Source organism: Siniperca chuatsi, linkage group LG1 (assembly GCF_020085105.1).
Source record: "Siniperca chuatsi isolate FFG_IHB_CAS linkage group LG1, ASM2008510v1, whole genome shotgun sequence".
In the NCBI taxonomy this organism is placed as follows: Eukaryota; Metazoa; Chordata; class Actinopteri; order Centrarchiformes; family Sinipercidae; genus Siniperca; species Siniperca chuatsi.
This window is the reverse complement of record NC_058042.1, coordinates 29,651,864-29,663,240: the sequence shown is the minus strand read 5'-3', so window position 1 is coordinate 29,663,240 and position 11,377 is coordinate 29,651,864. Positions and strand designations below refer to the sequence as shown.

General features: G+C 40.1%; 1 protein-coding gene across 5 annotated transcripts in view; it reads left to right on the top strand.

Moving 5' to 3' along the window:
• cep89 (centrosomal protein 89) overlaps positions 1–11,138 on the top strand; it is a 55,877-nt gene extending 44,739 nt beyond the window's left edge. For 4 of the 5 annotated variants that reach the window (XM_044199656.1, XM_044199642.1, XM_044199667.1 and 1 more), the window contains exon 17: positions 9,877–11,138. In XM_044199656.1, coding sequence (XP_044055591.1) covers positions 9,877–10,201 — 325 coding nt within the window. In that variant the 3' untranslated portion in view covers positions 10,202–11,138. The remainder of the gene's footprint in view (positions 1–9,876) is intronic. The other variant, XM_044199674.1, reaches the window with a different exon arrangement.
• Positions 11,139–11,377: the final 239 nt, after the last annotated feature.

Below are 11,377 nucleotides of genomic sequence, written 5' to 3'. Positions count from 1 at the left end.
AGTGGTGGGTCATAGTGACGAACCCACAGATGACTATCACCTGACACAGCAGTTCCCTTCAGCTCTACGGAGCGTTTTTGCATCTTTTAGCTTTTGGTTTTGGTTTTATGTCCCGCAACCTTACTGTTTAGATTCACTCTCACCACCCTCATCAGCCTCGTTTCCACCTGTTTTGTTTACAGCTTGTTGTGCTGCCCCCAAGTGGCCAAAAAGTCTGTAAAAGAAGCTCAAGGGATCAAAAACTGTTTGTTCATGTAATGTGTTTAGTTCAGTCAATGAATATTGACAGCTTTATCGGTATTGGATTTTTAAAAATCTAAAATATCATTATCTGTATTGGCCTTGACATATTTTTGCAATTTGGCTTTACACAACCCAGTCACAAGACACCACAACCACACAACCTGGTAACAAAGCAACAAGCACAGCACATTACAACACATCACTTCTCTAAAGCAAGACATCAACTTCTTTGCTACTGTGTATCAATGTACTCTCCACAGTTTCTGTATTTGTACAGTGCAAATTCCACTTTCATCGGCAGGTTCAGGAGAGAGATGCTGACATCCCCGTAAACCACTGGATACAGCAGATCACACGGCTCCATTCTAAATTTCTCAGTTAACTCCCTCAGGGCCATCCATTTCTACCAATCCTGTAATCCTCACTGTGTATTCTCATTCACAGATGCTGGATTGCTGGGGGTGGAGCAACCGCATCTGCTTTTCAACAGGATTCGCATAAGTAGTGCTAGAAGCATTTTATTTTAGAATTACAGAGGAAGGCCTACTGCTGTGACAAACAACATAGGGTGGTGGGCAATAATTGGTTTGGGTAAATGCGATAGTGCTGGACAGAAAATACGTGTTTTTCATACTGTATGTATTGTATTTATGTACACAGTGTATTTTTCTTGTACATACACATATATATGTTTGATTCTTTTGAGATAGTACTTGATGCCAATACGTCAGAAGATAAGAAGAGACGAGCAATCTTGTAAATGAAGGCTGCTTGTAAATGATAACCCTAGGCCATTGCATTAAGCTTATTGAATTGTCCTGGTGAGGGAAGCACTGTGTCTACCAAAATACTCAGAACGTCGGCCATTATGCAAGGACATGTCTGTAGCACACATAATTACGTGGTTATAGGAAAAAAAAAAAGAGAAACATCATGTAACTAACCATTTGAGTTGTGACTGATTTTCAGGAGGAGATTATTTTAAGATATCCTTACTGCTACAGTGTGGCACCCTTGAAAAACCTGACTGGTACTTTGTTGTTCCTGAAACAATCTACCATTTCCCCTTTATTCCCCTGTTAGTATGTCTGTTTTTAGCTCGGCCTCTGGGCCTGCTGCCTGCTGCTATCAAATGAAAGCTAGCTAATCAGATAGTTCTCTCCTGCTCTGCCCTGACGGCATCTTAATGACAAATCACACAATCACACTACCAACTGCTGTACTGCTGGCTTTGTGAAACTGCATTCACCACCAGATCAGCTTTACCAAGCATGCACCCTACCCTGGACCCTGCAAGTCATTGTGATGCATGTGGGTGAAGCCTTGACTGACCTTCAGATGATGGCAGCTAGAGCAGACTAGTTTACCAGCCACAGTGAAAATGTGAAACTATCAGTTTAGTAGTTGGTGGTGAGTTCCTATCCTACTTGTGGTTTTGAGAAACCAGGTTTCCCCTGTTCTCAGCTAGGGCATTAGGAGTTCAGCCAAGTAGCGATCCACTCGGCTCAAGTCAAACTTGTCACCTCCACACAGAGGAAAAATCTATTTCTGCCTCATTCTCTTTTCTCTCTGATCCACTGCTTTGTATTCTGCCCGTGCTACAGCAGTAGAGATGCTGATAGGTTGTGATTGCCGCCTGCCTGCTGAGTTCTGCGTAGCCTCCAGAGAAGCAGCACTGCCTGAGACTTCCAGGAGCTCAGGAGGGGATTGTGCCTTCACATCACTTTTTTCCCCACTAAAAGCAGTCCTGCTTTCCCCATACCCAGCCACAAAAACATAGAAAGAATCTTTGCTTGTTTCTTTCAACAGGCAGGTGGCTGAGAACATGATTAGATAATCCATTCGCAGTACATTTATAATTTGTTGTGGGATTGACTGAGTTCAGTATTTTATGTAGGACACATTATAATTGGTTGAAATTGATGGAATGGATTAAGAATGAACTGAGAATTGTTTGAGAATGGGTTTCTAGTGAGTTAAGAACGTATTTGTAATAGTTTTATGAAATTTTGTGCTATAGTAGTGAAAATAAAATATTTGTAGATTCCATTTATAATGAATTGAAAATAGTATATATAGTGTTAAGAAAGTCAGAGGGAACAGCGCCGGACTATTAAATGCAGCGTAAACTTGTGTTTATTTAGAAATTGTTTCAGCTTGGTGAAACACTGATTTAGTTCTGAAACTGATCTAAATTCAGTCTTCCTCCTTTCAAGCCTGTTGGAGCTTGTAGTTGCTGCAGTCTTAATCTCTCCTGTTTTTACACACTGGAAAATAAGCAGTGTAAAATCGCTGACATTATTTTATGTTAATGGTGTACACACTTGGAACCTCATGCATAATTAATGCTAAAGCCCATGAATGCTGATAAACACATTTTAGTAGTACTTAATTATCCCTTGGTTTCCCAACAGGTTCAGGAGTGGTTCTAAGTCTGTTGCATCCAGCAGAGCAGAGAGGACCAGAGAGGATCATGGCTGATTCTCTGTTCCTCTTGGGTTACTTGTTTCTTGGTAGCTGTCATCATAGGTTGCAAGAAAGGCTCAGGTGCTCTATTCCTTGTGGGGGTCATGTAGTGACCAAGTCTTTTATAACTTGTACTTCCTTGTAATGACTCAGTAGTCTGAAGAAAGCATCTTTTAAAAAGTACTACAAAGACGCATGAACTTGACAGTGATGGGTGGTGATTATATGGCGACCTTTGCGAAAGTAGCTACTGTGTTTTCTGGACCCATTGCTCTCCAGCCTCTCTCCTGAAGGTTTGTTTTGTGGTTTAAAGCAAGTCGAGGGTGAAGTCTGGCATTGACGCACAGTAGGAATTCTCTGTCAATAGCAGCACCCAGCTCACATAGATAATCCATAATGTGTTTGTAGAGTTGCAATCAGCACCGAGATACCATGTCTTAAATCTACTGAAATAAACCACAGTGGACATGCTTATTGCTTATAGTTGTACAATATAATTGACCTTGCAATTCAATAACAAAATGCTTTTTTTCATAAAACAGAAGCCATATTTGAGCTTATTGTATGGAGAATAAATCCAGGACAGAATACCTTTATTTAAAAAAAAAAGTTGATGTAAATGACGTCTGCATACTGCCCAAAGCATGCTGGACGAATTACAAACTTCTGCAAAATGTGTTAAGGATCTAGGACTATTACATTTTCCATTTGTATTTGTACTGAAATGACACACTTCTCTTCAGTTATGGAACATAAGGGCAACAGCTTGAAGTGATAATTAAGGACTGATTGTCTAATGCTAGTGCCTGTGTTGTTCCCTGTGGCGGTCTCACAACCAGACTTGCCTTATAAACCCGACTGCTCTGAATAACACTAAATAATGTTAGTGTCTGGGCTGCCAGGGCAAGGATGGTGAGGAGGGAGTTGTTCTGTTGCAGAGCGATAGACCAAATCCTGAGATGGCTGCAGCTTACTAAAGCTGTAATTGTAATGGAGATGTACTGGGGTAGTCGAGCTGCTCCTGAGCTTTTCTCCATAGGTCACAGGTATGCCACCAAAACACACACACACAAACAGACACGCTGCTGTTAAATTTTCCATCTCTCATAGCTGCAATATTTATCTTTGTGTTCTGTCTGAGTAGCTTCATAGGAAGCAATGATGAGTGTGGTTGCCATGGGTAACGCATGTGCACATGCTGTTTGGGTTGGGGGTAATTATCAGACGGTGGAGTTTTTGAGGGTTTGTACTCACGGATGACAAGGGACAAAGTGTTTTTAGTCCATCACTCAAAGAAACATCATTAATTAATCCTTACTTTAATAAGAATGAGAGAATCTCTCCCCCGCCCACACACACACACACACATAGTCAAGTCAATGGTCTCAAGATGAATTTGTGGTCTCAGATGGGCTCAGTGAATTGAAATTTAATTGAAAATACTGTGTTTTAAACCCCATTTACAACCAATCTTGTCCTGCTAAAGTGTTTTTAAGTGTTTTTTGAGTTCTCAAACCATTTTCACAATTGAGAATTACTCCGGATGGGAGCCGAAACGTCTTGATTCTGAAAACAGTGCCCAGATGACTACGACTCAAACCTTTTCTACGATGGTTAAGGTTTGGTAAAAAATAAGGCAACAAAAACTACTTGAATAGGTTAGAGAACAACCATGGTCATATTTTTTTCCAGAATGAATAATTACTGCTTGAACAGTGTCTCTGAAGTTTATCCAAGGGGTTTATCCTATGCAATACATTTGTTACTAACGTGGAACTGACCATGTTCACCGTCTTAGTTTAGCATGTTGGCACGCTATCTAATTAGCACTAAACACAAAGTGCAGCTGAGGCTGATGGGAATGTCATTTGTTTTGCAGGTATTTGGTGAGAAACCAAAGTATTGGATGAATAAAAATGTTTTACCTGATGATGGCGTTAGATGAAAAGTTAAGGGATCACCAGAATGATTACAATTTATCCTGAGGGGGGTATGGATGACCAAATTTTATGGCAATCCATCCAATAGTTGTTGAGACATTTGACTCAGAACCACAAATGTCAACCTCATGGTGGCGCTAGAGGAAAAGTCAGGGGATCACCACAGTCATTAGAATACATTGTCTGGTAACCATGAATGTCTCTACAAAATTTCATGGCAAACCATCTAGCAGATGTAGAGAAATTTTCCTGAGTAAGTGAAAACTTTGGCCTGCTGTTGGCGCTAGATGAAAAGTTAAGGGATTACCAAAGTCATTAGGATTCATCCTCTGGGAACCACGAATGTCTCTACAAATTTTCATGGCAAACCATCCAATAGTTGTTAAGATATTTCAGTCTGGAACACCAGATATTGCCATCCCTAGAGCCATGCCACTAGCACGGCAAAAAAATATTTATACAAAAACTAATGACATTCCCGTCATCCTCAGCTGGACTTTGTGTTTTGTGCAAATTAGCAAATGCTAACACGCTAAACTAAGATGGTGACAATGGTAAACATTATACCTGCTAACCATCAGCATGTTAGCTGTGTCATTGTCAGTCATGCTGCTAGTCAGGCTGCTAGCAGGGCCTTAGACTCTAGTCTTGGTTTTTGTTTCTCTGTTTTAAGACAGAAAAGCAGCGGATTCAGCAGTGCATCCCCAATCCTTATCTATGCATCATACATGGTGGTTTACTGTATACCTGTTGAATCCTGCTAAACTGAGTCATCGTTAGTCATTTTTAACACATGTATCAACCCAACTTTACCCTCTTCTACTGTAGCTTTGAGCCAGAAGGTGGAGGAACAGCACGTTCATCCTCTTCAAACCAGCAGGCTGTAGACAAGGGTCTATAGCTTGTCACTTCATTTTAAATACACATGTACAACATTTGTGTTTATACACAGTTTATATACAGTTATGCTGATGTTTCCTCCACTATAATAAGTGGCTAACTGAGTCCAGACAGGGCAGCTGATTGCCTCAGTTGCTGACGTGTGAACATATGACAGAAGAGCTTTAATGCATCCGCAATTATAACAATAACAGCACACACAGGTGATTACGTGCTGTCTCCTTGGAGCTTATTTTTCCATTATCACTATCCCTCTTCCATTCCCTCTCTGCGTGAAGTAGTAGGTTGTTGGATTCATCCAACAACTGTACTGTACTTGTCGCATTTTTGTTTAAGTTGCACTTTGAAAAAGAACCCAACAAGCATAAATACAATGAGAGGTAGCACATGACCAGCCTTACTGGAATGATGTTTGAATTGATCGTGTACTGTACAAGCAGAGAGAAACTTCAACTTTAACACTGAATGTCAACATGAAACTTTAAAGGTACACGGAAAACACATCAAATTAAACATTAATTATACACACACTGCTCTGTTTCAATATATATGTGTATGCAAGTGTGTATGAGTATGTGCATGTGTGAAGGATTATGTGCGGGGGAGGAGAAAAAAAATGTGGATATGTAATAATAAATTCTTTTTTTTTTTTAATTATGTGAATTGTGAGAGAGTGTCGTTTCAGTGCTGTTCTGTTGTTCTTTGGCCTGGACATATTGTCCAAACCTTTATTTAATGAAGGAAGAGTTTCGCTAAGCACAAATGGTAATTTTAAGCCATTTGCAACCATCAGGTCTGGAAAAAAAAAAAAAACAGCTTTACAACCACTGGCCACGGTGCTTTCCACATCCCAACCTTCCCGACCTTCGGGAATGGTTGACAAAATAATCTTACCTAACCTAAGGTCCTCTTACTAGATTTTACTGATGCTTTACATCGCATCTCACGGTCTTCATCAGTGAATGGAGTTTTCTCAGTTGTCAGGGAGTTGGCTCAGTTGGCTTCATGTGAGTTAAGCAGGGAACTTTGACCATATGTGATTACCTGTTATCATGTGACCAGTGACAGCATCGCCTGGAAAAGGGTAAAAGTCAGTGAATGGCCGGAGAAAGATCGAGTGGGCCAGTCTTCCGACCCCAGAGATCATAACCCCAGACAGAGACGGGTTATGATCTCCCACCCATATACAATCACATGTTATCACTTGACCAAGCTAAGGCCAGCTCTACCATACAAAAAACTCTATGACTACTCCATTCACTGATGAAGACCGTGATATGCGATTGAAAGCTCCGGAAAAAGCTAGCAAGTGGCAAGTGATGATGTATAGAACAGACCAAAGGACTGGACATATACACAGTTTTCCAGCATTACTATCATGGCTGTGGTTTATTTTCCAGTGTGTCCAGTCTGCTGGGTTTGCAAATGCGTCAGCACAATCTTATCAAAATATAAAGTATTGTGAAGGTGAAGGCCTTACAGCTAGTGAGCAAAATATTTAGTCCATTGTATGGAAAAGTAATGGACAAAGTGCAACGACTGACAGGGTCTCAACATAACCTAAACATTTTTAAGCTCGCAAAGGTTGTATTTATTTCTATTCCGTCTATTGTTTCAAAAGTTGTCATATAAAGTGTTCCTTTTTGGGAGGGCCTAACTAAGAACAAAAAAATGATCTTGCTCTTGGTTAAGTTTAGGTAAGTAAGGCAACTGGTTATGGTTTATATTGTTATTGCAAGGGTTGAAATTATGGTTAGGTATGGGCATTTTAAGTTTCGGGTTAAGGTAAGGTTGTTTAATGATTTTGACAAGGGTCTTCTGAACAAAAGCTTGACAACTGCATAGCTGTGTAGAGTTACTTATCTGAGCCCAGGAAACAGAACACATTTTGCATGGTTGAATTTTTTTCTCTTTTACATTTTGAGACATTATGCTCATTTTAATAGCCATGGTGCGACCAGACTCAAATGCCATCACATCTCTCATGGAGCTGATTAGGCTGAGATAGCCTCATCCCATCTGATCTGGAAGATCATAAAAAGTTTTATGGCATCAGTTGAGTTTGAATGCGTGAACACTTCCAAGTCAGAGCCTTTAACAATCACGCCGCTCTGACAGTTATTCCCATGTGATCTGCAGTGTAACACCCTGGCACAGCCCAATGATTTCTGCTTTATTTAGAAACACTGATGAAAAAGCGCTCTTGTGCTTTAGCTAAAAGATCCTTACTAACATGAAGGTGAGCGTTGTGGCCAGTGGGGTTTAAAGCCATCAGGCACACTGATTTTTTAAAAAGCTTGATGTTTTATTTATGAACTCTAATTTAAGAAGGTGGCATTCTGGTGTTTGTGTGTGTGTGTGTGTGTGTGTGTGTGTGTGTGTGTGTGAGAGAGAGAGAGAGATGTATGAGGTTTAATCCAATCCTAAGTGAGGTTTTATTTGACCAGGTTTGAACACTGCCAATCAAAGTGATTTTGCGTGTCAACTCAACCATTAGTACAACACTAATGTTCTGTTGGCGAAAACCCCAGATTGCCAGCAAAATCTTATTAACTGATATGTTAAACTAAAGGCTGTTTATTCAGCACATTTCAGCTAAATCTGGACTCTCCCTTCAGCTTTCTTGGCGGCGCTGGTGTGTAAACTGTCTGCCTCTGTCACTCAGTTACCCTGCTAGACAGCCTGCTGTTCAGCCACTGCAGCATTAAGCAGTTGCTTGCTCTAGTTAGTGTGCCATATTGAAACAGTGAAATTAGTTTGATTACAAGCAGTTAGTAATTCTTAAAATATCTGGTACATCTATCAGAAACCAGGCACACAAGCTCAATTAATCTGGCTATTAGTACGATTGGGCGTACTAGCAGTACTTTTACATGTTTTACATGACAGGAAGACATTTGATTGAGTGATCATATCAAACCTTTTGCTGAACGGAGATTTATTCATCTGTTTGGCCAGTAACAGATTAATGTACCTGAGCTGATCTGTACTTCCTGTTGTGACAAGCAGAATGCTAAACACTTGCTGATGTGGCTACTGGCACTGACCAGTACGCTTTCTCATGCAGACACACACACACATACACACACAGCTAATATAATAATAATATAAATAATATAATATACTAATCTTTATGACCATTATTTTAGAATGTAAATAGAAAAAAGGAAAACAAAAGTGAAACTACACTTAGTTGCCATGTATTAGGTACATCTAGCTAAAACAAATGTGCTTTAATACAGCTGTCTTGTAATAAATCCTCCCTATATGAAGGTTATAAAGTTCAGTTTTTGTTGAAACTGCTGAGGTGCTGATTCAATGTTATGATAATTTTGGAGGCTGTAGATTGCGCTGTTTTTGAAGTGCACTGCAATATAATGAGAGGTATTTTTGTAATATTTAGGCCACCCCACTTATAACAAGGAGGGTACATTTTTTGGCTGACCATTCTGAGGGTGTTTGAGGGCAGTGATGCAATTTTAAAAGATCTCCTTCAATCTTATTGCATACTCCCATCTCCTCCATTTAACCCATGCCCACACTCGTCATTTTGTAGTCCCACCACTGTGAACTACAGCCATGATTAAAAATACAATGCTTCAGGCACTACTTGAGAAATAATTGGGAAAGGAGATGACGCATACAATTGTATTCCCAGCAGCCCAGAGTTTTTGGATAAGGAGGAGTGAGGATTACGCACTCCTGAGGTACTCTTGTTCTGCACGATGTAGATAGAAATTTGAAATGGGGCTGTGTGAGCTACTGCAGTGTGTCCCCAGGATGTCACCGCTGTCTGCTGTAGTCGTGATGAAGATGGCATTTGCACAGTAGAAATCAGCAGATACTCTGACGCTGGTTCAAAGGACACGATACACTGAAAGTGAATCAGCCATTAGTGATGGCTGAAGATGTCTCAGGATTGTATAAGAAAGTAGAGATATACCTTTAGGTCTTCCTGTGGTCAGCCTGATCACTTACTGTAGCCACAGTGACGTATGAATGAGCTTCATGACCACAGCAATGCTGCTTGTCACCTGTTGTTCAACCTAAAAGCACCTTCTCTCACTACTACTACACACACACACACTTACCTTCAATGTATTAGCACTACCTCAGTCTGTTCACCTTCTTTCATTCTTCTGCATTTCATTTCTTTGCTAATCATTTGGGTTCAAGTTTGTCAGTCTACACATTAGTATTGTTTTCTCTTTCTTTTTTGTTAGAGTACATTTTCAGAACTTGTGTATTTTTATTTCCTTTATGTCTCCCTATCAGCTTGCACTTGACTGACTGACTTCCTTGTCTTCTCTCCTCCTCTCTCCTCCAGGGAAGTAGAGGAAGAGTTGGAGGTGGTGTGGCAGGCAGCAACCAGGGAGAACCAGCAGATGAGGGAGACTCTTTTGGACTCAAAGCTCACTGCAAACCTCCACGGTGGGGCCGTTTCCCACAGTGCCTCTCCTGGCTGGCCTTCTCAGGCTCCAGATGAGGCCACTACATCCACCCTGCATCCACCACACAGCTCCGGGCCTCTCCTCTTCACCTCTCATCAAAGCCCTGGGCTCCAGAGAAGGTCCATATTTAAATCTGACTCAGATCACCAAAACAACTCCTTGGATGAGAAGCATAAGCATGGGCTGGATTTCTATTGCTAAACCTCTTGGAGCCATAATCCGTCGTTGTGTTGACTCATACTGGCAAGACAGACAGGGTAGATAACTGTAGATTAGTTACAGTCCTTAACATGTCACAGATAAAACCTTAAACTTGCACCATCCTCTGTAACAAAATCAGAACTGTATTTAACTTTGTATTGTAATCTCATCTCTCTGGTGGAGGCCAGTGTGCACAGTGAAGGGAAGGCAATAGTAATCTGGGTAAATTCACTTCACACTTATTTGTCCTGGAAGGAAAACTTGTGTTGGACACACGGATTGCAGTAATACATATAAAAAACACAAAGAAATTCATAATAAAGCATAAGAAATCAATTAATAGCACAACTTAGTTTTGACAGTGTGGCCAAATAGCTGACATCGGTCTGCAGTCAGAAAGACTTCCGTTTTATACACAAAGATTTTTGTAATCTTTTAAAAATCTGTTTGTCTTTTAAAATTAGTCTCAGGGTTTTATAGACCATGCCAAGTAAAGGTAACAAGTACAAGTATACCCAATAGTGGAGAAGGTTGCATTACTTAGCTTGATTAAGGCTATTGTGTCATAAAGAACATAGCCAATGTTGCCACCTGCTGGACACATATGGTAATAGTATTATCATTGTCAGTAGAAACATTACATGGTACAGAACAGGCAGTGAACATTGAGTGATTTATCTGGAGGAATTGTCTTGTTTTACAGAATAAAAGAGTAAAAATGTGCAATAAGGTAAAATACGTGTTTATAAACAAAGAAACGCACAGAATGTTTATACATGCTTTACTCTATTTTCATATTATTATTACCTTTTGTTAACTATAAGATTATATTTTGGGACATGGGTGATTTAGCTGATCTTGTTAATCTGCTTTAGACAGTGGTGTAGTGACTATCTGGCTACTGTGTAAATAATAAAGCAGATTTTTCCTTCGGCAAGAGCCTCATTTATTTTCTTTTTCACTTACTCAGAAAGTGTTCTTCTTTGGGATAGTTTGTATAACAATAATTGTGTTTCCACTACAAAATAGGCCTAGTAGTTAAACCAGTGTTCAGAGTACTCACTATCAAATAACAGGTTTTTCTGTGACTGAGACACCATTAAATCACCTCTTTGATACAACCGCACCTCTGCTGCATTAGACTGAAACCACAAGGCAGAGTACTGTCTGTGTAGA